General features: G+C 45.4%; 1 protein-coding gene across 4 annotated transcripts in view; it reads left to right on the top strand.

Annotated features, from left to right (window-relative positions):
• ARHGAP25 (Rho GTPase activating protein 25) overlaps positions 1-25,351 on the top strand; it is an 87,821-nt gene extending 62,470 nt beyond the window's left edge. For all 4 annotated transcript variants that reach the window (XM_012535660.3, XM_049696409.1, XM_033400405.2 and 1 more), the window contains 7 exons: positions 4,834-5,041; positions 10,156-10,288; positions 14,288-14,361; positions 16,245-16,366; positions 17,131-17,327; positions 20,151-20,674; positions 23,462-25,351. In XM_012535660.3, the coding sequence (XP_012391114.1) occupies positions 4,834-5,041; positions 10,156-10,288; positions 14,288-14,361; positions 16,245-16,366; positions 17,131-17,327; positions 20,151-20,674; positions 23,462-23,669 (1,466 nt within the window). In that variant the 3' untranslated portion in view covers positions 23,670-25,351. The remainder of the gene's footprint in view (positions 1-4,833; positions 5,042-10,155; positions 10,289-14,287; positions 14,362-16,244; positions 16,367-17,130; positions 17,328-20,150; positions 20,675-23,461) is intronic.
• The last annotated feature ends 2,511 nt before the right edge of the window (positions 25,352-27,862 follow it).

Below are 27,862 nucleotides of genomic sequence, written 5' to 3'. Positions count from 1 at the left end.
CAAGTTTGAGGAAGTGCTGAGAAGAGTACATTTAGGAGAGGAGAGATGGGCAACAGGAGGAATGGAAGATAGCAGGTAACATCACTTTGAGGACGAATCTGTCGTGTGGCAGGTTCTGTGCCAGGAGGTAAAAATAGATGGTGAGCCAGGCAGGCTGTCTGCCTCTGAGGAGCCCACAGTCCAGTGGAAGAGAGATGCTTAACTAAATCATCATAAAGGGACACGAGAAGCGATGAGGTATGCACAGGGAACGCCATGAGCACAGCAGAGGGAGTAACCGGTTCCCTCTTAGAAGAAGGTGTTTGAATTCAGGCTGCAGGAGAATCAGGTTTCCAGGTGGGCAGGAGGGAGGGCTTTCACTCCAGAGATTTTCTGTTTTTGTTTTTTGCGGTACGCAGGCCTCTCACTGTTGTGGCCTCTCCTGTTGCGGAGCACAGGCTCCGGACGTGCAGGCTCAGCGGCCATGGCTCACGGGCCCAGCCGCTCCGCGACATGTGGGATCTTCCCGGACCGGGGCACGAACCCGTGTCCCCCACATCGGCAGACGGACTCTCAACCACTGTGCCACCAGGGAAGCCCCTTCACTCCAGAGTTTTTAAGAGAAAGACTATTTTTCCTTCTTTCTATCATAATCTCCAGCTACCAAAGAAGCTGGTCCACAGCAGACGCTCAGTCTATATTTGCCAAATGATTTCATGAGTTGCAGTGGAAGGAATTTGCAAGAAAAAGAACTGCAAAAGAAACCATTACAATAATGTGGACAGTATGAGCGAGGATAGAGAAGAGAAAGAGTTTAAAGGGGATTTAAAAGGTCCTGATCTGTTAAGAAGGAAGGAGGGTTGTTGCAGATACTTCGAATGCTCACACTTTTGCTAACTGGATTAGTTGAGGGCGGGTACCTTGCGTTAATGGCTTTGTACTCTCAAGGTCTAGGAGAATGCGTGCTGCTTGACTGCTTGATTGATTGAAGGCTATTGCCTGTGGGGAAGTGTGTAGGAGAAGCAGTGATATGGGAGAGTTGGGGGCGGGATGAGAGTGAGATTGGAGAAGACAGTGGGAGAGCTGCCATCAGATGTTGGGCTTATAGGCACAGAAGAGGGACAGAAAGAAATGAGGGAGATAGAGATGATATAGAGAGAGAGATTGGACCAGGTATGCAGATTTATGTGTCAGTTTATAGGTGATATCCAAATGCATGGAGTTGCATGAACTTTCGCAAGGATAACATCTAGAGTGAGGAGAAGTCGGAGTCGGAATGCTAGGAGATGACACACTGAAGGGGCAGGTGGAGGAAGGGCAAGTACTGGAGCCTGCAGAGCAGCCTGCAGAGAGATGAGACTAGAATGAGGGTGGACTGTTTCACAGCCACATAAGAAGAAAGTCTTGGGGAAGGAAGGAGAATCAATACCACAGAGTCTTCAGAGAAGACCAGTAGAGTGTGGAATGAACATAGGTCTGATCTGGCCATTAGGAGGGCACGAGAAATCTTAGTGAACAGATTGGATGGGAAGATGCAGCTTGTGAAACAAGGTTGAGATGGATTGAGAGTTTACATGAATAACAAGGGAAACAGTAGAGGCTATGAGGGTGGATGACTCTCTCCAGAGGTAGACATGTTTTTCTATGAGCATATTGGTGAAGAGAAGAAAGGCAGGTATTAGTTGATGGCATGAGAGCAGGGGTGGGAGATGATTCTTTAATAAATTGGTAAAGATTTAGACTCACATGCTCTTTCAATCTAAGATATAAAAGAGGAGTGAAGACCTAGGAGAGGTGAAAAGGATGGAACCCACAGTTCAAGAAACATCATCTTAGAGGAAAGCACAGGGTACTTTTCTTCCCCTGAGAGAGGACAGACAGACGGACAGAGGAGGAAGGATAGGAGAGGCAGAGACTGGAGACCAGGGGGCTCTCTCATGATGCCCTTCATTTGCGGAGATAAGCGAAGGAGGAGACAAGGTCACCTGCTGAGGCAGAGGGGAGGGGATTGCGTGGTGAAGATTTGGACTGAAGGTCTTGTGGAGATCGGTATGCTCTGTACGTCTGCGGCCTGAGAAAGGCATGGAGGGGGTGGTGGAGATGCTGGACGGAAAAGGAATGTTGGAAAATGAGTGTCTTGAGGAGAATGACATTGAAAGGCCTGACTGTGGACATGGGAGGAAGAGAAGATGAACACAGGACACGGCTGAGAGACTCGGTTGAGGAGAAAAGCTGGTGGGCTGGCTGTGCAGAGGGCTGGAAGAAGGAACTTGATTCCAGATCGTCTGCCTTGGGACCTCAGAGTTGGAGATCATGTTTGATAGCTCTGACGTCTCCATGACGGTATCCTTCTCCATGGGCATCCAATGGGCTCCTTGAGCCCAAGTTTCAACTGCTCTGAAACACATCTGCTTCTCCCTTTGGGGTGCCCTCCCTGGACCCCTCAAAGGGAATTTTACAAATGTCTCCTCGTCTGTGTTTTGAGTCAGATCATTTTAATCATTTCCTTCCAGTTTGGTGAAAGCAGAAACCTAAGGCTGTATAGTTCCTCACATCCTCTAACTGTTTCTCATTATTTTGCATGGAGTCCTTTCATTTTCATAACTTGGTAGTAAGCTAATTGAAAGTGAGAACCACATCTTACAGTGCCTCCTTTTCTGTATAACCCATTTCACGTGACCTGCTGTTAACACATGCAGGGCACTCAGTAGATGTTAGTGTGAAGCTGGATTCATTTACTGATGGGGTCCCTACTATTGTTTAAACTATAGAAATGCCCAAATTGTCATGAATCACGGAAAGCACTTGCTTAAAGATGACATCATTCATTAAGTAATTCAGCAAAACTGGTTGACTGTCTACGTAGCCCAGGCCCCATGCTAAACAAGATAATAACAAGAGACCCCTCCCCATACTCCCGGCCTCAGGAAGCCTACAGTCTTGCAGAGGGCACAGTACTTACAAATGACAATAGCACAGTGGAAAAGGGATTGGGGTATTACAGAAGGGATACAGGTGCACAGAGTGGCAATGGAGCCCCTCGGGCTGGGTCAGGGAAAACTTGGCAGAGGTGATGATACTGAGTCAGGCCAAGGAACACATAGAATCTTAGTAGACAGGGAAGGGAGAGATAAACAGACTGCCTCAGCAAGGGCATGAGGACTAGAGAGCACTGTGGGCTTTGAGATCATCAGGTTGAGGTGTCAGATCAGGCAGAAAGGTAGGTAGGAGCCAGTACAAATGCCAACCTGGTTTTCAAATTTTAGCCACAGAAATATTTAAGCAAACAGTCTCACTGGAATGCTGAAAGTAAAACAGACAACAACCCAGCAGGTCAGGTTGGGAGGAGGGAGGAGGGAGGCCCACGTGCTCAGCTCCTCCGAAATGCTCTCACCTCTCAGCATCTGAGGGGCCTCTGAGGAACCCCTGGAGCTTTGAAGGGGGAATTTGAAAATCGCTGCTGTGGCAATTGGGGAAGAAGTGGGTGACTATTAAAAACAAGGACAAACATGCTCAGGTAGACCATTTGTTTAAATAGCAGGAGGGTTTTGAACAATTACAGGAGAGGAGACCACAGCAGGGGGAAGTGAGAGAGGAGTCCAGCCTGGCCTAGGGCAGCGGGAAGTGGGGAGGACACGGTGGATTCCAGAGAGATCGCTGCAGCTCTTTACATGTGGCATCCGCGTTAATTAGAGACTGGATAAAGGGGACCAACCAGAGAGAATCATGGGGGAAACCAAAGGGCTTTGGAAACAGTGTCCTAGCGACTGGAGTGGTCAGTGTAACAGAGCCCTAATTATGCCAGAGAGAAAACCAGGCAGGACAGAGCTGAAACCATGACTGTCTTCTGAATCTCCAGGACACAAAGGCATGGGGCCCTGGGGCCCTATGGGGCCCAGCCAACCAGTGTCCTGATTTATAAACAAACCTTGTTACACTGCTGGGGTGGGGAAATTATAGAGCCAAGTGCTGACAGGGCTCAGTGGAGATGGTCCACACATGCTGAAGGGAGGGAGGGAGGGAGGGAATTACACTGAAGGCAGTGTAATTTGGAAAAATATTTTTAGAAAGCAATTTGCATACTGTAGTCATTAAAATGTTCAAACCACTTAAACTAGGAATTCTACATGTGGGAATGTAGAATGCCCTAAGGAAATAGTCCAAAAGAAGGAAGAGCCTAGGTTCATCCATCCAAACGTTAATTAATCAATTAATTGGGAATTATACATTGCACTATATACATTCCAGGAACTCTGCTGGGGGGGTGGCCATGTTCGCTGTGGCCATGCTCATAATAGTAGAGCCCGGTAAACAACGTAAATTATTTAAAATGCCGCAATGGCTTAATACGGTATGAGACATCCGCATGATAGACTATTATGCCTTAAAGCTGCATGACACAAGCAGAATTCAATTGCTTCTCTTGAGTTTACTACCTGGGCTTGAATTCTGACGGTCCTGTGTGCTGGCCCCTGACCTCGGCAAGCTCATTAGCACCTCTAAGGCTCAGTATCTTTCATCGGAAGGCGGGCACAATGATATCAACATCTCATGGGATTCCTGTCAAGATTAAATGAGAAAAGGTGTACACATTTAGCATGATTCCTAGCACAAAACAAGCACTCATTAAAAGCGAGTTGTTATTTTAAATATGATAAATGCGGACAAACAGAAAAAGACTGACAGACTGCTTCAAGTGGACCGCCCCCAGTTTATAGCCCCAGGAAATATTCTGTGTGATTTGTCTTCTGTGTTTTGTTTAGACAATCAAGACCTAGACAAAGCACTTTGACCTATCAGTTCCTCCAAGGGAAGTCAGAGTGACGGGCAGGCTCTGCTTTTCTCTCTTCCCAGCGGTGTTCGGCCAGCGCTTGGATGAGACCGTGGCCTATGAGCAGAAATTCGGCCCCCACCTGGTGCCCATCCTGGTGGAGAAGTGTGCCGAGTTCATCCTGGAGCACGGCCTGAACGAAGAGGGCATCTTCCGACTGCCTGGGCAGGACAACCTGGTGAAGCAGCTGAGAGATGCTTTCGACGCAGGGGAGCGGCCCTCCTTTGACAGGTATGCCGTCCTCGCCTCGCCTCTCCTGTGCCCTGCTTGGCCGAGAGGACCTCTTTCTACCAGTTGAGCTATGGGACTCGGACAGATGCTTCCAAAAGCCCTGGTTTGCAACAGAAAGAACCTTTTGTTTTGCTCGTAACTCAGAATTTGGGAACCTGGAACACAGTTAGAGGAACATTCTGATCATTTAGGTGAGAGATGACAGAACTAGAACTGGGGCCTTGCAGGGCGGTCAAGAGGTGTTTAGGATATGGTGGGAGGGGAAGGGTGGACCAAGGGAGCAGGATGGGACTTAGCTCTAGGCACGCACTTCGGAGCGGATGAGGGGTGGAGAATTGCTGAGCTGCCTGTACCGACTCTGGGTGGTGGATAAGGCACCATGTCCATATCCAAGGGCTCCATGGTCTTCCTCAGCTTTCCAGAAATGGCCAGAGCCAGGACTTCTTGTTAACTTGGGCGACCACAGTTCCGTGCAACTCTGAACTTGGTTCTGAATCCTTTGGGAGGGGGTGCATACCGACATCTTGGCGTTCTCCCAATCTCCTCTGTGGAGGTTGCCCAGTCCTGTTTGGGGCATTCTAGACGCAATGACATTTCTTCCACCATCCCCCTCCCGCCCCTGCTGCTGCAGCCACCCTGCCAAGGTTTCCTTCTCTGCCCTGCTCAGCAGGTACGACCGCCACCCGACATTGTGTACTTTCTGTCTGTTGTGCAATATTTGCCCCAGTTGCCTGCACGCGCTTGTCCTGCTGGCAAGAAGGAACCACTGTTGTTTCCAAATCGGCAGCCCATAAACCAAGATTCATTGAGACGGGCCTGAACTCTTCCAGTTTCCAAAGGCTGAAATCCCCCCAAGAGCTTATTTACGATAGAGGACTCGGGCTGATTCTGGGAAAATCGTGAACAGCTAAGTGTGGTGCTATGTGGAACGTCTCACTCTCCCTCTCCCTCACCTCCCACTCCAATCACCAACGATGCCCACCCTCCCTCGGAAGCATCGCCGAGACCCGTCTGTTTCTCTGCATTCTCAAAGCCACTGTCTTAGTTTGGATCACCATATGTCTGTCTTTGCTGCCCTTGGCATGCAATAGGTTAATTTATCAAGGTGCTGTATTGTATCAGGAAAGCAACAGGTGAAGAAGTTACTGGAACTAGAGCAGGTTAGGGGCATCAAATTTACAGAGCTTTCAGCAGGACCATAAATCACATTTCATTATCAGGCACCTATTCAATCAAGTTCACTACCTTTATATTCACTTTTCTTTTTATGGTTTTAACTAGCTTTATGTTGATCAAAAAATACAGGTGGGTTGTTGCGAAGGCAATGAGAACAGTCAGCCAGGAGGACTAGAGGTGATGGTGGGGATTGCCGAACACCTGCCCAAGGCTTGAGCTTCTGCATCTGTAAAGTCAGCCTGGGTGGTAGACTTGGAGTCTTTGATTCTGTGAAATATTTGGGGCTGGAGGGAAGAGAGTTACCACACCTTGTCATGATAGCTCCACCCTCTAGAACTGAGGAAAAGAGTTTACACATCCAGTAATAGGAAGGGTGGCCTCTGGCTCTTTGGAGTCCTTCCAGGGATGACTCTTGTGTCCACGTGACCCGTGTGGGTGCTCACCTAGATCCTCTACACAGGTCATGTATGCAGTTCCACCAGAGATCCCCGAAATTGCCTCACTAGAATGAAGAAAAACAAAGGCGCTCTTACTAGGTAGATTCTACCGGATGTATCTGGCGCTCATTAAACATATAAACAGTATGGGATGGATATCCATCTACTGGGATGGATACTGCCAATACACAATACACTTCCCATACCTATATTTCTGTGAGAAAATGACATACATGCCACATTATAAGGTCAGTGCTACAAGGGAAGAGTAGGCGGACCACCTGAGAGGCCCTGGCTAATCTCTGATGGGTCAGGCATTGAACTCAGAAGTTCATATAACCTCATATAGGGATGTTCAATTAGGTTGGAGGAAAAGCAGACTCAGGAAAAATCATGCTGGAAACTTAGATTATAAGCATGACATCTGATCCAGCTCTGTTACAATGGGGGCACAAACATTAAACCAAAAATGTAAAGACATAACTGTAGAATTTCCATTGTGTTAAATGCCAAAAAATGAAAAACAGATGGTATGAATACCATCTATTTTTCATTTCATTCCATTTTTTCATCATTTTTCATTTCAACAGGAGGCTTTTGACATGGTCTGCTGGATTTAGAATGCCCCCCCACCAAAATGCCACTTACGCTGAGACAATAAACAAGCCTGAGGACTTAGCCCCAGACCAAGCAGCATTATCTTCCCCTGGCAAAATGAATTGGGAAGTTTTCTGTGGTTTGCAATATTCTATGATGACTTAGATGGCTAACTGTGTTTTCTGATGATAATTTTGAAGTATCAATCCTATATGTGTGGTTACAACCCCTTTCTCTTTTCTAATGTTGGCTGTTAGTTTCTCCTGATTGAACTATCTATAGAGTTTGTCTTTTTTTATTGCTGTTTCTCTTCAAAAGTTTCTGGTTCTTGATGTATCATCTATACTGTTTTTCTCATTTCCAATTCTTGGTTTTCCATATTTGTTCTGTGGGTATGTTTTGAGTGTCGGGGGCTGTGCCAGTGATGGACAGTGCATTGGAGAATGGAGTCGAGGAGCCAGGAGGCCAGAAAGGGGCTGGCAGAGTCCTAGCAAAAGACCATGGCCTTCTGGAAAAGGACAGGGAGTGAGGCCTAGAGGGATTGCTGGAACATTTGCCGAGTGGGATTAGAGGATGTGGGGTGAGGAAGAGACTTCAATCAAACCTGAGACCCTGGACTCTGATGAAGCCCACTGGGTGGACTGTGGTGCAGAAGATTTGGGACAAAGGAGATTTTAGGACTTAGGAGAATGCTGCTCCTGCAAAGTGTCAGCTGGCTGCTGTCCTGCCATTTTCTGGGGAACTTCTCCTGCATTTTGACGAGAGGGCTTTGCCAAGGTATTTTTAGGCAGTGACTCAGCAGGGAAGGCTTTTCCAGAATCCCCACCTTAAGTGAATGGTCTCCACCCCCGATTTCCTGAGGGCAGCAGTGGAGCAGAGGCAGGGCTCTGTGCCAGCTCAAGTTCTCCTTTGGAGGCAGAGTTCACAGGCTGCAAAGTGGGGAACCTTTCCAGAAGACAGTTCCAACCACTGGCTGTCAAAAACCAAAAAGAAAACATTTACATGAAACGTCAAGATAGAGAGCTCCACAGTCAAGCCTTGATGTTCTGGTTTCTGAGGCCTCAGATGCCTGCCTTCTTCTCCTGCCCAACTCCACCCCTCCCGGCTCTCCTCCAGGATGTGATCCCACCCAGCCCAGCCGTTTCTATGTCCCCATTGCTGAAGCCCAAGAGCCACTCAGATCAGCTGGACCTCTTGCCCCATCACAGCTTTTCAAAATACTACTGGGAGTGTCTCTTACAGATACCAGTTTTTCTTTTTCTTTCTTTCTTTTTTTATTGAAGTATAGTTGATTTACAAAGTTTCAGGTGTATAGCAAAGTGATTAATTTATATAAATATGTGTGTGTGTGTATATATGTATATGTATATATATATATATATATATATGTATGTATTCCTTTTCAGATTCTTTTCCATTGTAGGCTATTACAAGATATTGACTATTGTTCCCTGTGCTATACAGTAGGTCTTTGTTGTTTAGCTATTTTATATATAGTATTGTGCATCTGTTAATCCCAAATTCCCATTTATCCCTCCACCCCCTCTTTCCTCCTTGGTAACCATGTTTGTTTTCTATGTCTGTGAGTCTATTTCTGTTTTGTTAATAAGTTCATTTGTATCAAATTTTTTTAAGGTTCCACATATAAGTGATATCGTATGATATTTGTCTTTCTCTGACTTACTTTACTTAGTATGATAATCTCTAGGTCTATCCATGTTGCTGCAAATGGCATTATTTCACTCTTTTTTATGGCTGAGTAATATTCCACTGTGTATACATACCACATCTTCTTTATCCATTCATCTGTCGATGGGCATTTAGGTTGCTTCCATGTCTTTGCTATTGTAAATAGTGTTGCTATGAACATTGGGGTGCATGACCAGTTTTTCTTGATATGAAATAAATATTTTTCACTAATGAGTTTCAAGTATATGGTATATTCAGACTCATTTTCTCTTATAGAGCTGCGGAATAAACACAATAGCTCCATAAACCAGGGATCAGCAGACTTTTCTTAAAGGGCCACATATGAAATATTTAGGCTTTGCAGACCAGACAGTCTCTGCTGCAGCTACTCAACTCTGTTCTTATACCAGAATTCAGCCAAAGACAATACAAAAATGCATGAGCATGGCTATGTTCCTATAACACTTTATTTATGGATACTGAAATTCAAATTTCACATGATTTTCACATGCCATGAAATATTCTCCTTTTGAGTTTTTTCCCCAACCATTTGAAAATGTTAGATCCATTCTTAGCTCACAGGCTGTACAAATAAAGGTGATGGGCCAGGCTTGGCTGGTAACATGTATATGACTTGGTAACATTTGAGTCTGCATAGCTCTGTCACTCCATGAGGACAGAGATCCTGTGTGTCCCTCAGGTTCAGTGCTGAAACCCCAGTGCCTGACATAGTGTCTTGCACCTAGTAGGTTCTCTCAACACATTGGTTGAATAAATGATTGTGTGAATATGTGAATGAATCCCAGACCTACTTTAAGCTCTCTGATAGACTAAAGAGATCAATGGGTCATAGCTATAAGGAGTTACCACATGAAAAACTAGAGACTAAGTAGAGAATGCTCAATTGTACTAAGTGACTTGGAGAAAGAAGAAAGCAATGAAGACTAGAATAGTTTAACAGGCTTATTGGAAGAGTAGACCTTAAACTTATCTCTGAGGCAGTTAGGTAGAAGAGATAAAGGAAAAGGTCTTGGGGGTTATAATTCCAGAAGGGGGAGTTGCAAAAATATTTTGGTCAGATACATCTTTATCAGACTCTACTCCTCTGCAAAATTTCTTTTTGGAAGCTGGGATCTTATTCAGTGGATCACCAAGGGGGAGGTGAGGAGAGTTCTGGAGTTTTGTTTTCAAAAAACATTGTTTGTTTTTTTCCAGAGATACAGATGTGCACACGGTAGCCTCCCTGATGAAGCTCTACCTCCGAGACCTCCCAGAGCCAGTAGTCCCCTGGAGCCAGTATGAGGGTTTCCTGCTCTGTGGGCAGCTCATGAATGCAGATGAGGGAAAGGTTTGTATCTCAATAGAGTTAGTTGTCCTGCTTCAGAAGGTGAGGGTTACTGAACACTATTCTGGTAGGCAAGCAACAGTGGGTCATGGGTGAACCCCATAACTTTTGGTGAGATACTTTGTCAAACTGGAACTCTCAGCAACAAAAGTCCAATGAATCCAATCATGGTGACAGCCTTTATGGGATGTTGCACTCCAACGAATTACTGGACTATCAGTAAATACCCCCAAGTCACTCTAAAATTACTAAGAGAATGAGGATGCTTCTGAGAAGGGTTTCAAGCAATATGGCCTTGCTAAGACCCGCTGGGACAAAAAGACAGACTGACCCACCTGGAGGGCAGGTGAGAGGTCCAAATGTTCTAGATCTGTGATGACCATGCGTGTCACGCATGGGTATACAAGAAACACATGTGCCAGGGAGAGGAAGGACAGAGCTTTTCTTGGTTCCTTTCAGCTGCAGCTGCCTGTAGGGTCTGCAGTCCCCATCTGCAGCATCATGCAGCTCCTCATCAGCAGGAATTTTGATCCTTATGTAAATTGTTTCCTTAAAGCCCTTATAGTCAACATGTTAAACAAACTAACCAACCAGTAAAAGGAAATCTGACTGACAACAAGCTAGCCAACCAGCAAAAGAAAACCTGACTGACAACAATAAAACCATTATGGTTTTTAACCAAGATTTGCAAAACTAAATGGCCCATGAATGCATTTGTTACACAGCTAATAAAGGGGTCTAACTGCCCATTTGGGGGAGGTTAGTGTTTAGCACTACTATGTTAAAAGTTCTCTCTGGCAAAGTGGTGCACAGAAAAACTTGCAATGAATTTCACTTTGATTTTGCCATTTAGCAAATGATGCATCTTCTGTGAGACTCAGTTTATTTACTTAGCCCAAGAGAACTTTCTACAGTGATGGAACTGTTACATAACTGCACTGTCCAATGTAGTAACCACTAGTTATACGTGGCCACTAGGCACTTGAAATGTGGCTAGCACAACTGAGGAACCAAATTTCTAATTTTATTTTATTTTATTTTATTTTATAATAGTCACATGTGTCAAGTTGCTGTTGTATTAGACAGCACAAACTTAGATACATTTCATAATATCAGGATTGTTTTGGGGACCGTGGGATATGTGTCACAAGTGAGTGACATTTTAAAATGGTTGATTCAAGGGGATGTTTAGTCTCTGCTCTACTTCAGAATTTATTATATAGTATGCTCCCAGAAAAAGTATATATATATTTATACATATACACACATATGTGTGTGGGTATATATATATATATATATATATATATATGTATATATATATATAAAATCATTGAAGAGATAGTGCCCTAGCCCTGGAAGAAAATACAGCTGTGAGAACTTCCATCCTGATTCAGAGGGAGGAGACTCACAAATTAAGTAGATCCTGGTACAAGAAAAAAGGTGGTTTTATATTTTAGCGTTAGGAAAGAAAGAGCACAATAAGGATGCAACAAATGCACTATAGCCTTTGTAGCTATTTCCCAACACAAAAATTAGGTTGCATGATCTGATTTTAGGATATTTTGTGTATGATTTATGAATTTTGGGGGGGTTAAAATAGGATATGGAAAGTCTTAATTTATACAGGCATATCAGCTCACCTTTGGAAAAGTAATACAATTTTATGGAATAAGGTTTAAAAGTTGGCTAAAAAGATGAATGCTTCAGGTGATGTCTTGCCCCACATCTTCAGGGAAAGGAAAGGAGGTCCATGGATGCAGTTCTGACAAGCAGACTCCCACCCCTGAACTTCCTTGATTTAGATCTGCTTCTTCCAACTTTTCTCGATCTCAACATATTTGAGAGTTTCTAATCCATGGTAACACAGATCTGGACAGGGTGAAGGATCACAGCCTCTCTCATGGGTGAAAACGTGGCAGAGGCAATCACTGGGAGGCGTGAGTCTAAAGCAACCTTTGCAAAGAATTTACTTGACTAAACTGAAGAGGAGGGAATCAGTATTAAGCAGGCATTCTAGATCCAGTGGGACTGCACCAAGTCACTGCATGCAGGCCGACACGCCATAGGGTGCATTTTCTCCTGGAGGAGCTGCTCAGGTTTGAGGAGAGCCTGTGTGTCTCATGTGCACTGGTGCACTTCTACACTCATGATGTTGTAGATGGTGACTGCAGACACTATAGGCACTGTGAGCAAAAAGAACAAAGAAAATTCACTGTCCTTCCTCTTCCTGGCACTTGCATTCCTTGTAGGGCTGTCTCTAACATTCAGTGTCATCATGAAGCTATAACCTTCGGCCCTCTCACCTGCCTTCCAGCTTGGTCGGCTGTCCCTGGGTTCTAGCAGCTCCCAGCAAAACCATATCGCATGAAACCTCAGTTCTCAGAAACATCCTCCTTTTCACAATACTTTTAAAGTGACTTGGGGGGCATTTGGTTCTGGTCGAATTCTTTATTGGAGAGTTACAGCTCAAGCATTTATTAAGCAAACAGTTATTGGGAGTATGGTGATCAAATAATTCTTGCCTTAGAGTGGCTCTGAGGCAGGGAGGAGGACATAATCGCAGATGAATAAAAAAATACAAGGTACAAAAAAACAGTGAACCTCTCCAGGCTATTCTTGCAACTTCCTGTGGATTTATAGTGATTTCAAAATTAGAAGTTTTATAAAAATAAACAAATGGGACCTAATGAAACTTAAAAGCTTTTGCACAGCAAAGGAAACTATAAACAAGACCAAAAGACAACCCTCAGAATGGGAGAAAATATTTGCAAATGAAGAAACTGACAGAGGATTAATATCCAAAATATACAAGCAGCTCATGCAGCTCAATATCAATAAAAGAAACAACCCAATCCAAAAATGGGCAGAAGACCTAAATAGACATTTCTCCAAAGAAGACATACAGATTGCCAACAAACACATGAAAGGATGCTCAACATCACTAATCATTAGAGAAATGCAAATCAAAACTACAATGAGATATCATCTCACACCAGTCAGAATGGCCATCATCAAAAAATCTGGAAACAATAAATGCTGGAGAGGGTGTGGAGAAAAGGGAACCCTCTTACACTGTTGGTGGGAATGTACATTGATACAGCCACTATGGAGAACAGTATGGAGGTTCCTCCAAAAACTAAAAATAGAGCTACCAAACGACCCAGCAATCCCACTACTAGGCACATACCCTGAGAAAAGCATAATTCAAAAAGGGTCATGTACCACAATGTTCATTGCAGCTCTATTTCCAATAGCCAGGACATGGAAACAACCTAAGTGTCCATCGACAGATGAATGGATGAAGAAGATGTGGCACATATATACAATGGAATATTACTCAGCCATAAAAAGAAACGAAATTGAGTTATTTGTAGTGAGGTGGATGGACCTAGAGACTGTCATACAGAGTGAAGTAAGTCAGAAAGAGAAAAACAAATACCGTATGCTATCACATATATATGGAATCTAAAAAAAAACAAACAAAAATTGGCTCTGAAGAACCTAGGGGCAGGACAGGAATAAAGACGCAGACATAGAGAATGGACTTGAGGACACAGGGAGGGGGAAGGGTAAGCTGGGACGAAGTGAGAGAGTGGCGTAGACATATATACACTACCAAACGTTAGGTAGATAGCTAGTGGGAAGCAGCCGCATAGCACAGAGAGATCAGCCCGGTGCTTTGTGACCCACTAGAAGGGTGGGATAGGGAGGGTGGGAGGGAGGGAGACGCAAGAGGGAAGAGATATGAGGATATATGTATATGTATAGCTGATTCACTTTGTTATACAGCAGAAACTAACACACCATTGTAAAGCAATTATACTCCAATAAAGATGTTAAAACACACACACACACACACACACACACACACACACACACAACTATGGGAACAGGAGTGACTGCCAAAGTGTTGCTTCTGCAGAGATACACCAGTTATGCTCCAGGGTCCCATTGCTGGCAAGTGAGCAGGCTCTTCTACTGGCATTAAAAATCTCTTCCCAGGCTCAGCAGGAGTTGATGAAGCAGCTCTCCATCCTTCCTCGAGACAACTATAGCCTCCTGAGCTACATCTGCAGGTAAGAGGCACCTGGTATCAGTTCCATAATTTTCAGCCACACCAGAACGAATTCCCCAGTTAGAGGAGGAAAGAGTATCTCTGTGAACTTAAGAGATTCTGTTCCAAACCTCTGGAAGGTCAACTCTATTCACATAGCACTGAGGTAGTTTCCTGTGTCCCCAAGACAATTGAAAGGATCCCGGAAAACTAATCAGCATAAAAAAGAAACATGCTTCCTTCTTCAAGCCTGCCCCAGTGCTGCCCAGAGTCCTCGACAGGCATTAGAACCCAGAATCCTTATAATATTTCTACAATTATCTCCCATCTTCCTGTCTCTGGACCATAACTTAGCACCCCAGAGACATTCATCCCAGGCCACCTTTCTTAATTCCCTTTCTGAGGACGGACCTGCTATGTGCTGTCTCTGTGGCAACACATAGCATGTGGATTGACCCAGATCTGGCTGAGTTGGGAGCCTGGATCTCCATGTCAGACGTAGCTGAAAGTTATCTTTATTTTTTTTTAATTTATTTATTTAATTTATTTATTTTTGGCTGCTTTAGGTCTTTGTTGCTGTACGTGGGCTTTCTCTAGTTGCGGTACGCGGGCTTCTCATTACTGTGGCTTCTCTTGCTGTGGAGCACAGGCTCTAGGCGCATGGGCTTCAGTAGTTGTGGCTCGTGGGCTCTAGAGCACAGGCTCAGTAGTTGTGGTGCACGGGCTTAGTTGCTCTGCAGCATGTGGGATCTTCCCGGACCAGGACTCAAACCTGTGTGCCCTGCATTGGTAGGCGGATTCTTAACCACTGTGTCACCAGGGAAGCCCTACTTTTATTTTTTTAATATAATTTTTTGTAGTTTCCAGATGATCAAAGAGTTACATGCTTGATATGGAAACTAGGAGAATATGAAATACTGTAAATAAATGAAAATTTCCCCAAATCCCCTCACCCAGAAAAAGTCACTGTTAATATTTGAGTGTGTTTCCTTCTGAATGTTTTTGTCTCTGTGATAGATGATCACATGCATCAATATAAATATAGGGAAACAATTTTTATACCAAATTAGAAATATATTTTTTAATAAAATATATATACATATATGCTTGTATCCTGCTTCTTTTGGCTAAATGTTGTATTGTGAGCATTCTCCTATGTCACAAAGTAGGATTATACATGACTCCGTAATATTCCATAATGTTTCCTTATTTGGACACCCCTCCCCTGCCACTTAATTGATAATTTCTCTGTATTTGGAATTTTATGTTGCTTCAGCCGATCCACTTAAAAATGGTTTTGAGAGACAATATTTAGAAGTGTTTTTTTCTGATCTTTTCAGGTTTTTAAAATAGTGAATCTGAGAGCTTCATTCCTCAAATAGGTAGGATTACAGCAAAAATTCAGTGTTAGTTTTTGAGCACTTGCTGAGAATTTGAGACGCTTGGTGTTGTAACCTGAGGATGAGAGCAGGGAGGCACCATGAATTCCCATTTCTGAGATCTTCCCACGATGAAGTTTTCTTCTCTGGAGACTCCACTGGGATAGGTGCTGAGAGCCTGGGAGAGAAGCCTGTAAAGTCAGGACCAGGGATAGTCAAACACCCATTTTAGTCCTCTTGTCTCCTCTTAGCTCCCTGAACTGGACCCTGCCTCCTGCTGATGTGACTCCTCACCCACCCCTGGCCCCAGTGCCACCATCAGCAGCTGGGTTGCTTGTGTCTCTTCTTCCTTGATCTTGACTCTTTCAGGGGGAAGCTAAATCCTTGTAGTCAGAGCAGACTGGTCCCATTCCTGAGACCAGAAGTAAAGAGTTGAGACCCACCTCTGGGATCCTGTGGGTACCTGGAAGTGCTTCCTTGTGGCAACTTCCTGTTTCCTACTCTGGGATTTCCTGGTTGCCCACAGGTTTCTCCATGAAATCCAGCTGAACTGTGGAGTTAACAAGATGAGTGTGGACAATCTGGCTACTGTGATTGGTGTGAATCTCATCAGGTCGAAGGTCGAAGACCCTGCTGTGATCATGAGAGGTACGCTGGTCCCGTGATGAATGTAGGGGCAGAGGAAGTAAAGACAGTGACATTGCTACCAAATTGCTCCGCAATTTGCCAAGCATTTTCCGTTGATCATCTTGTCTGAGTTGTAAAATAGCCCTGTGTCACAGCAGAGCAGAGACGTTAAAGAGTTACCAATCGTCACACAGTATGATAGGCTAGCACGAGAACACTTAGTTAGTGTTTCTTAGTCTTTTAGTACTTTTAAACATCCTTAGCCAGAGAGAGCAAACAAGTGTGATTTTATAAGACAACTCCCAAAGAGGTTACTTGTTAAGCTGCGCTGAAAAGACTTCTGAGGTAGTGTCTTGGTTCAGTGAACAAGAGTCCTGACACAGAGTACTGATGTCTGCCATGGTTTGGGGGAGGCAGTATGCCTGGTATGCATCCTCTATGCATGCAATAAGAAATCAGATGTCATCAAGAGAGAAAGATGTATTCATTTTCTTTCCTGTCGTATTGCCTATAACCTGATCAAAGACTGATCCAGAAGGCTGTAGGCCGAAAATAACCCTCTTTCACCCCACTGCCATATTCTTCTTCTATCCCATCCCATTCACCACAATCTCCTACCCCAAGCAATTAAGAAGGATCCTGTGAGGAGCAAATGAGGTCCTTTGGGGCCATGTGGTTTTAGAGTCAAGTTTAGAGACAGACATCTCACGGGTGGAGAACCTTGAGGACCACCTGCCCTCTGCCCCATAGTCCAGCACTACAAATCTCTTTCTTCTTTCTTTCAGGGACTCCTCAAATCCAAAGAGTGATGACCATGATGATCAGAGACCATGAAATCCTCTTTCCCAAATCCAAGGATGCACCCTTGTCACCCCCTGCCCCCAAAAATGACCCCAAGAAACCTCCAGTGGCGCGAAGCTCTGTGGGCTGGGATGCCACTGAGGACCCTCCAATTTCTAGGACAGACAGCGTCAGTAACATGGTAAGGTGCAGAGAGCCTTCCTCCTTCCATCCGACTCTTCCTTCAGTCCAGGTCATTCCATGTAAGAGCTGCTCTGGAGTGGCGATTTAGGGAGTCCTGGGTGATGCTGTGGCAGTGGGCACAGCTGATATAGACCCATTTGAATGAATCTTGAAAGCCTGGCCTCTTTCAAAATCTAGTTTCTAGTTGGTATCCTGGAGGTGGGATTGGTGACATGTGTGCCCATCCCCCAGGGACTAAGCAATGGGAGTCCTCACTAAAGCCCACTCTAAACCCTTTTAAACTCAGTCCAGGGAATTTCGATGGGGAAACTACATATCGCAGTGTTAATGTTCTAGTGAGAGTTGTTGAAAATTCCGGGTGAAAGTCCAGAGAGAACGGTTTCCTGCTAAGCCATGAAACGTGATTCCTTTCTCAGAGTATGTGATGTGTTTGTGTAATATTTCTCATTCCCTGATAAGCTGTCTCAGCAATGTCAACCCCCTCATTTGTACTGAAGGGTTGGGGCTCACGTTCACAATGTCAAAAAACTCTGCAGACTCTGAAATTTAGACTATTTAGGCCAATAATTTACAAAGCTCAAATATTTTAACGTATTTATAGAGGCAAATATTTTTTAAAAGAACGTGTGAACTTTATATAGCAGCGTAATTCTTTATGTGCAGTCAAGGAATGAATGTAAAATTTCCAGTTTGCCAGGTAATGTCAGTTGCCTACTGTTAATCCCGAGGATGATTAAGAATGTATTGGAGGGCTTCCCTGGTGGCGCAGTGGTTGGGAGTCCGCCTGCCGATGCAGGGGACACGGGTTCGTGCCCCAGTCCGGGAAGATCCCACATGCCGTGGAGCAGCTGGGCCCGTGAGCCATGGCCACTGAGCCTGCACGTCCGGAGCCTGTGCTCCGCAACGGGAGAGGCCACGACAGTGAGAGGCCTGCATACTGAAAAAAAAAAAAAAAAAGAATGTATTGGAAAAAAGATGGTGGTAGTTGTGATTTTTCTTGGGTGATGCCTGCCTGGACACAGTGCATTTACTAATACTCTAAAATCAAATTAATATTTAGAAATGTTTATACGTCATATAATGAAATCATCCTAGACATCCTTGAGAGTAGCCAGTGTTGTACTCATTTGACAGGTTTCTTTATTTATTGTAACAGTACGGGCAGCAATGGACAGGCAGTGTGCTGGGAACCTTAAATAGATCACACCTGGAGTCCTCACCGTTACTTTGTAGGGCAGAATTTATCATCCACATTTTATAGATGAGGCACTGAGGCTCAGGGAGGTTGACCAGCTGTCCCAACATGACAGCAGTAGAATGGTAGAGTGGGACTTAGATCTAGTTTGCACCTCAGGACCCAGGTCCTTCTGATTCCAGGTGGGGTTGCCAAAGCAGGTGATGAGCTAGAAGCATCAGACAGACAGCTTGAGACCTGATTCTCTCATTTTAGGGCTCAATCTTTTTAATTTAATCTAAAAATATATACGCATCACTCAAGAAAGTCAAAACAAAAGAGATATGTTTAGAACTCCTGCTCCCTCTGCTGTCTTCACCCACCTTATTTTTCCCTGCCTTTATCAGTTTCTTTTTTATCCTTCCAGTGTTCCTTTATGCAAATATAAGCAGATATGAGTGTAAATTGTTATTTACCTCCCTTTTTACACAAAGCATAACATGCTCACTCTCTCCCTCTCCACACACACACACACACACACACTATTGTGTATCTTGAATTTTTCTGTTTAACAGATACCCTGGAGACCTTTCCATGTCAATACATAGGCAGTACCTCATACAACCTCAAGTTTCTGGCAGATGTATGGTGTTCCATCCTGTGCATGTACCATGATCTACTCAGCCAACCTCTATAGATGAACAGGTTTCTTTTACTCCTTTGTACTACAAGCAAGGAGGCAATGAATAACCTTGACCATACTTCATTTTGTGCTCAGGCAAATGTATTTCTGGGATAAATTCCCAGAAGTATGATTGCTGAGTCAGAGGGTAAATAGATTTGTCATAGGTAATTTTGATTAAAATTGTTAAACAGTGGTTGTGCCATTTTGCACTTCCACCAGCAATGCATGAAATAACCTATTTCCCTATAGTTTCGCCAGCAGAGTGTGTTGTCAGATTTTGGAGGATTGCCCATCTGTTAGATGAGAACTAATATTTCAGTAATTTTAATTTCAGTTTGAGTTTTTCCTGTTATAAGAGTGTTCAAACATTTTTTTATGTTGCATTTTTCCTCCATGAAATCTCTGATCTTGCTCTTTGCCCATATTTATATTAGTCTTTTTCTTCTCAATTTTTATGAACTTTATGCATTACGGAGAGTAGCCTGTTGTCTGTGATATACATTGCAAATATGTTTGTCAGTTTGTCATTTCTTCTTTGATTTAGCATGTGGTGGTTTCTTTGTTTTATTTTTAATTTTGTGGGTCATGGAAACACATGTGGGTTGAATTTATCAAATTATTCTTATATGGCTTCTGTATTTGGGCCATAGTTAGAAAAGCCCCCCTCCCCCCCCATTCTAAGGTTATAAAAGAATCCTAGTTTAGGGCCCCTTACCACAAGCAAACCATTGATTTTAGTCAGCAGTTTACCTCTAGAGCATGAGTTCCTTCAAGTATAATATCCTTTTGGAAAAATGCCACACAGATAATCAACTAATGTGACAAATTAGGAGATTGTCTTCTAATTGAGTTTCATAGGTGTGTGGCCAGGAGATACTTTCTTTCAAGTCTCTAATCCTTATCTTGGGAACGTGACACGTGTGGGAAAAACCCATGTAACATCCGTGGTCACTTTCTTCTAGGCCAGCGACTCAGATGCAACCAGCCCCACTGGACAACGGCCAAGTGATGGGTGTCTGGAAGACAAAGCATCCAGGGAAAAGCCAGGAGATTGGAAGCTGCAGTCACGAAAAAGGACTCAGACGCTCCCTAACCGGAAATGCTTCTTGACATCAGCTTTGCAAGGTGCCAACAGCTGCAAAGTAGAGATCTTTAAAAATGAGTTCTGGTCTTCTTCGGAGGGGAAGGCAGGGGACGGGCACAGGAGAACGATGTCTCAAGGTGTGCCACAGTTTCTCGACTCCCAGCGGACTTCCACCTACGATAACGTCCCCATGCAGCCGGGGTCCCCTGGGGATGAAGCCGGTACACTATCATCCCAGGCCTGTGACTCCAAGAGTGATGCTCTTGCCAGCCTAAACTCTGAAACCGGGCCTGGGAGAAATAACTCTGGAGAAGAGGAACTTGAATCTTTGCAGAGGATGGTCCAGAAGCTGCGAAAGGAAATAGAAACACAGAAGCAAATGTATGAGGAACAGATTGAAAAGTAAGTCAAAAGTAAGAGGGCCCTGGGCAGCCACTCGCCTTCCATCTTAAAAGCAATAGGGATTGTTCTCCTCTGCCAGAGAAGTGACATTATAAAACTTCAGTTACAGAAGACACTATCTACAGCAGTTGGGCCTAATGAGGAACAGGGCAAAGGCATTGAGGAGATGACTAAATTAGTGAAAACTCTAAGCTTTACCTTACATTCATGAAAAGTTAAATATGTAGCTTAAGTAGTTTAATCAACTGTTTCCAAACAGTGGTTGTTTAAGCATCAACATGTCTTAAGAGAAATTTTTAAAATTTTCATATTAATGTCATTCATCAACTCTGCAAACATTTATTGAGCATCTACTTCATGCCAGGCACCATCTCAGCTGTTAGAGAATAGCACTGAACAAAACACACAAAAGCCCTTTTGCTTATAGAGCTTTCCTTCTAGCGGAGACAGACAGAGAATACAAACAGATAATTTAAACATATGCTATGTTAGATGGTGGAAAATGCTAGGGAGAGAAATAAAGCAGGGCAGGGGGTTGGGGAGCTCAGGAAGGGGGTTCCAGTGTTACATAGGGTGGTTGGGGAAGGCCTCACTGAGAAGGTGACACTCGAGCAAAGGCCTGAAGGAGGGGAGGGAACTAGTGAGGTCCACGTGGGAGGGGTTGGGGTGGGTTTGGGGGAGAGCAGGCAAGGCAGAGAGAACCGAAGTGCAGAGGCTATGGGAAGGGAGGGGTCTGGCATGTTCATGCAGGGGAAGAGCGGTGGTTGGTGGCAGCAGGGGAGTGACTGAGGGGAGAGGGCAGAGAATGGAGAGGGCCTGGTCAGCCACCTGAAAGCCTAAGTGAGGCAGAGCTTCTGGGCACCCCTGACCTGACTGAGGCTTCACTGGGTCAGGATCACTAACTCTCCACGATCTCTGACTGCAGCGGGTGAACGGAAGCGAGGCCAGTGACATGGCCGTTGCCACCATTTCACACAAATCTCTAAGATGCTCGGACATGATTTGCTCACTTGAGTAGATAAACTACTTCCTTGAAATCTTTTTCACACCACTGATTTTTCCTGAGAAGAAACCTCAATCCAGATTTGCCTGAAGTCACACTAATCAAAAGTTAGTGAAATGTGAACCTAGTGGGGTTTTCGAACGACGGGTACTTTTCAGTCCCTAGAGACTCAGGTACATGAAAGAAAGACTTTGGTTAGCCTGATCCTTTTTTCCCTGCAGAGGGCCGCCCATCTAGAACAACACGTAACTTCTTGTCTAAGAACCTGAAATCAGCTGTTTATAGACTCTGAGACTTGGGCGACATCTTGGCAGTGACCAAGGCAGCCCCAGAGTAGACACTGAGCCCCAGTTTCTAGCACGGGGGTCTTTGACAGGGTGGGGAAGAACTAGCTGCCCTTGAGGTGGCCACTCCTCCTGAAGGGAACAAAGTCTTCGGAATCCACTGTCAGGGGAGCCTCCCATTCCATCCTCGGGAGAGGAAGGAGAATTAACATTCTACAGTGCCTGCTCTAAGCTTCATGCTTCAGACACACCTTCTCATAGAATCCCCTCAGTTAGCCCGTGAAATAGGTAATACCCCCATTTTACAGAAGAAATGGGAGTTTAGGAAGTATAAAAAGGTTGCACAGCTAGTCATTGGTGGGGCTGGGATTCGAACTCGGGTCAGCCAACCTCCCAAACCCACTCAGATTCTACCTCTCCACTGGAGTCAGTAGTCAAGATCTAATATGGTGTCTCTTTTGAGGTTTCCCCCCCAAAACAAGAAAGATATGGAGACCTCAGAGAAGAAAACTAAATTTGTAATGGGTGGAATTCCAGAGGAATGAGACTAATTTGGCTTTAAGAAGAAACAGGCAGGGGCAAGCAAGGCTCTGAAGAGAGCCCATTGCCTGCAAAATGGACCAAGGCCCTTGAAGATAGAAGCCAGAGATGGGCTCAAACAGGAGCTCAAGTCTCCGTATAAAAATGAGCAGGCCATTGGGTAGCAGGGAAGCTGCATCTCACAGAAAGAAATTCTGAAGCCACTTTCCAATCATAGTCTCCTCATAGGCCTGAAATTCCCTCCTTTGGCTCAAAAATGTCATATGTACTCTCATTCCCAAGGGTTAATTCAGCACAGCCTGGAGGGAGAGAAATGGGCACCTGAGGCTAGACTAAGGTTTTGGCCAGTAACAGTGAAAATCCTGCGAATTCAGGAATCCAACAGATCCTTCACTTGGAGTGGGATTCAGAAGCAAGGGTGGGACTGGCAGGACAGTTGCTCCCAAGGGGCAGCTCCCCCAGATTCTCCAAATCTCGGTCCCCAGGAGCCTTCATAAGAGAAGGCTCTGGTCCGTGCTCTGCAATGAAGCAGGATGAGAAAGCATGCGTGTGTACACAGGTGCCGAGAATCTGGAATCTTGATGGGGTTCAGCAGTCAGTCAACCTTGCAACTGAGCAGGACAGATGCAAGGCGCTGTGGGGCTGTAAATATTAGAGGTGGTCTCTTCATTCAAAGACTTTATTTTGTGGTGGGAGATACAAAACGCAAAATGACATGAAAAACAACACAAGAGATGTCATGGTATGGATGACAAATGACAAAAATGGGGACAGGCTCTGGGAATTCAGGTTTACTGGGAAGTCCTCCTGTCGGGGGTGGGACATAACTAGGAAGTACAGGTTGGAGATGGGTCTTGGGATGTGGAAGGTTAAGTGGACAGAGGGGGTTGAGGGCAAGGCTGAAGAGAAAGTCTAGAGGTCACACCCCATCCTTTCATTCTTTTCTTTCCTTCCTCGTAGCCTTGAAAAGGAAAATTACGATGTGTGGGCTAAGGTGGTGAGGCTCAGTGAAGAACTGGAGAAGGAGAAGAAGAAGTCTGCAGCCTTGGAAATCAGCCTCCGCAACGTGGAGCGCTCCCGGGAGGATGTGGAGAGGAGGAACAAGGTCTTGGAAGAGGACGTCAAGGAATTTGTCAAATCGATGAAGGAGCCCAAGACCGATGCTTGAGCGTCCCAGGAGCACCACAGAGACAGCCTGCAGAGACCTAGCAATGCTCCCTTTCTCGCTGCTAGCTGATGACCAGGAAGCGATATTCCTCCCTAAGAAGGAGAGGACATTTTGCGGGGGGAAAACATCACATTTCCCAGTAGATAAATCAGTGGAGTTTGCAGGAGGATAAGTATGAGCAGGGACTTGTGTGGACATCTCCGAGCCCCGGGGCTGTATTCAAAGGGATTGCATTATCCCACTGTGGTCTCAGGCCGAGTGAAGTGGCACCTCCCATGGCTGAATAGCTGTGTCCAATGGAGACTCTGCTGCAGGCCACATCCCAGGACCCAGGCAACGGGCTGACCCCAACAGAGGCTGCACTGAGGAGTTGGTTCTTTGTTTCCTGTGTGGGACATTTCACCTAGTCAGATGGCCTCCGGGTGTCTCTGAGACACAGGGGCCAAACATGATATTCAGCTTTTGATTTCTCAGCCGTGGTGGGCTGTGTTTTGAAGGGCTGCACCTACTGAAGCCGGGACCCCATTCTGCCACCCGTCCCCCCGCCATGACGCACACTCTCCAGGGCTGCAAACTCAAAATTAATATTAGGCAAAGACAAAACAAGCAGTAAACTGGCTTCAGGAAAGCAAAAGCAATTAGAAAATTAGATTCAAATTTAAAAAAAGCAGAGCTCTTGGCAATCCGTACAACACCATTATGAGAGTAAAAGTCTCCCGTGCCTGGGGAAAGATGTACCCCTCTCTGGGCACATGGCTTGATGAGCAGGTCACGGGCTGCATTCCAATCCCACTTGCCTTTCAGGGGCCACGGTTGCATAGGGCAGGCCCACTATGATACAGCTTCCTTAGATGCTAGTTGGGTGTTTAGATAGTAACAGTCATCCTTCTGCATTAAGCCACCCTGGCCAAGGCCCCTGGTGAGGCCCCAGGCCTTGGTACGTAGGATGGTGGAGTCTTTCGTGGTTTTTGTCATTGTTCTAGTTAGGTGGTCTCCAGGCTCTTTTGACCATGTACCCCATCAATAGAAAATATTTGAGCATACATTCCTCAATATAGGTATATTTATTTATTTATAAATTATACACACATACTACTGTATTGCTATATCATAAAACATACACAGGACAAAAATTGAATCATGATGAGATAAAAACAAATATAAGTAGATATTCTCAAATGTGCTTTTAGCTCTGGAAACTCCTGGCCCAATTTCCCAGCAGGTATTACCTGTACTAATGTTACATAGTTCATCCCATTACTCCCATAATTTTCTTGAACTCTTGAAACCACGTGGCTGAATTAGTGGTTTGGAATCTCTGGTTACCACAGTGAGAGTTTAGTCTTCTGCAGCACCTGTGTCTCCTCCTTTATTCCTTTCTCTCCCTTCGTTTTCTGCCTTTTTCTCCTCCTCTCTGTGCTTTCTTCACTCTAGTTATTCCCCACTGCCTGTGGCCGTGACATATTACTCACAGAGTGAAAGGGATGGACAGGGGGTTGGTGTTTCTCAGTCCTGCTACCCAGACCCTGCTCCGCCCACCTCCAGCCCCCCAAGGACCAGACTGACAGAGGGCAAGGATGAGCCCTAGAGCTCCTCGTAGAGACTTGCTTACAGCAGACTGGGGGCGGGGAGACTGATTTGGAACATCATTAAGTAAAGCAATAAAATATTTGATTTCCTGAGTTGATTTGTTTTTCAGTTACAGAGTAGCAAACATAGAAACACTTCCTGAACACCTAATGTCCACTGATGAGTGTCTGTAGTTCTGCCAGACGTGTGCCATGTTCTCCCATGGGTTCCTGGCACGGACCCTTTGAATGCTAACATAGACGTGAGTATGGAAGTAGCCGGCTTCACAGTTCCAAAGGGAACATTTGTTTGAAGGAGCGAAGAGGAAGCCCTGAAGCCTGTTTTCTTGGGGGTCCACGTTATAGGACCTTGCTGGGTCTCAGGCTGGGTGGAAGGCCCATGTTTGAATCCCAGGCCCCTCCTGGTCAGGTGATACCTCTCATTCCACACCTTTTGCCAGAACTGCAAGATCACAGAGTGGCAGGTCCAGCACCAGAAGACAGAAAGTCAAGTCTTCACAATCGAGAGGGGACCTGGCTTGCCTAAACTGCTCCTGTGCCACCCTCCATATGAGGAGAACACAAGAAAGAGTTTCTCCAGGACCCCAGGCCGTCGTGAGTCCAAGGAAGGGCCAGGGAAGAAGATCTGGGGTCTGAGGCCACTGTCCTCAATGCCCCAAAAGACCACCTATGCTACGCATGGCAACGTAGCTCCAGGCCTTACCTGGACCTGGGAGCCAATTTCTGGAAGGCAGAGCCAGACTGACCTATGTCACCGGTGCTCTCTTGGACCCAGGAGCTCCCACTGTTACTTTCAAAGCCCTGCCATGGGCAGGATCTACTGAATCTGCCTTTTTCCAGCCACCCACTCCTTCGCCGTCCCCTCTCTTCTACCGGCACAGGTGCTGAGAACTCCAAAAGGTCTGCAATATGCATGTTCAAACCCCTTGCCCTCTTCCCGCCAACATTCTGCATGTCCTCACAGCCTCGAGCATGACACGTTAGGGCATTTTCTCCTAAGCGTGAGGCACATCTGATGGTTTTCCATACGTGTGTGCACTGGGTAGGACACTTTGTATTAGGGGATTGGCTGGGATGAGTCCTGTCTACATCCGCTTGGACCACTCTAACGAAATCCCACGGACGGGGTGGTAGCTATTTGCCACAGCTCTGGAGGCTGGAGGCTGAGATCAAGGAAGGTGAGGATCCTTTTCTGGGTGGCAGGCTTCTGGTTGTATCCACACACGGCAGAAGGGGGTAGGGAGCTCTGTCGGGCCTATTTTGTAGGATATTAATCCCATTCGTGAGGGCTCTACCCTTCTGACTTACCTCCCAAAGGCCACATGTCCTAATACCATCTCTTTTGGGGGTTAGGATTTCTACATGTGAATTTTTCTGGGGGGTGGGGTGACAAACAGACCAGAGCAATTCTTTTCCAGTGGATCTTGGTCAGTCTGAGGCCTGGAGAGATGGAATGTGACGTCACTAGTACAGAGTCTGCTGCCGAGGATGCAAACAATAGACGTTTTGTTGTTGTTGTTTTGACCAATTGTTTAAGTCCTGCTCAGAGGCCCATCCTCTCAGGAAGCATGGAGCAGGGGACTTCAAAGCAGCCCAAGGCTCTCGAGAAGGGGGGGAAAAGATGCAGCACGGCACAGTAGCTGATGGCTGGGCTCCCAGCTCAAGACAGGAGGATGTGTGTGCGCTGACATCATGTAAACTTCCACATTCCACCCCTTCCTCTGCAGATACCATCAGGCTGTGTGCTGGCCCAGGAGCAGAGAGATCACTTAGAGGCTAGTCCTGCCATTCATGTGGGCTGGCTTCACGAGAATGGCATGAAATCTTTCATCCTGCAGGAGAAGCCTGGGTGAAGGGAGGCCCCAAGGATGGAGATTCAGCTGTTGCTCAAGGCTGGCCTTTGGTCAGCAACAGAGAGCTGCCAAGTGACTTCAGACAAGGAGTGAGCAGAGAGTACCAACAAGGATGTGCAATGCCAGCCTCTCTTTCCTCTGACGCCTGGAAACTATCTTAGGATCCTAGAACAGCACTGGAAGCCACCCTTGAACTTGTCTAATCTAACCTGTTCATTTAATGGATAATGAAACCGAGACTCAGAGACAAGTGAATTGCCAGTGTTTATGCAGCAATGAGGAAGAGGATTAAAGGGCTCCTCTGATCCACTGGTCAGGGATTCTTGGCTTCTGTCCAAAAGTTCTCTCCCCCAGTTTCACAACCATGCTGTGAAACTCATTGAACACCAGTCGCTAAGTGCTTCCAGAACATAGAGCTGGGCTCAACTCTTGGTCGCAGCAAGACCCACCTCATATGATGCCAGTTTCCACTTCCTCTGCATTACCAGTGCTGTCCTGAGACAGTGGTTCTCAGACTTGGCCTCACAATAGAACGTCCTTAAGGATCTGATGCTCAGATCCCACCCCATATCAACTGAATCAGAATCTTAGTGGTGGGGCCTGGGAATTTTCTTTTCTTAAAAAACCTTTCCAGTTAAGTCTAATATGCAGACAGGATTGTTAAACATGGTTCTAAAACTGCTAAGTGTGGCTCAAGTCATGACTAATGATAATATTAAATCTACCTGCTCCCCTTTCCCATCTCCAGTCA

Source organism: Orcinus orca, chromosome 13 (genome assembly GCF_937001465.1).
Source record: "Orcinus orca chromosome 13, mOrcOrc1.1, whole genome shotgun sequence".
In the NCBI taxonomy this organism is placed as follows: Eukaryota; Metazoa; Chordata; class Mammalia; order Artiodactyla; family Delphinidae; genus Orcinus; species Orcinus orca.
This window is presented reverse-complemented; position numbering and strand designations above follow the sequence as displayed.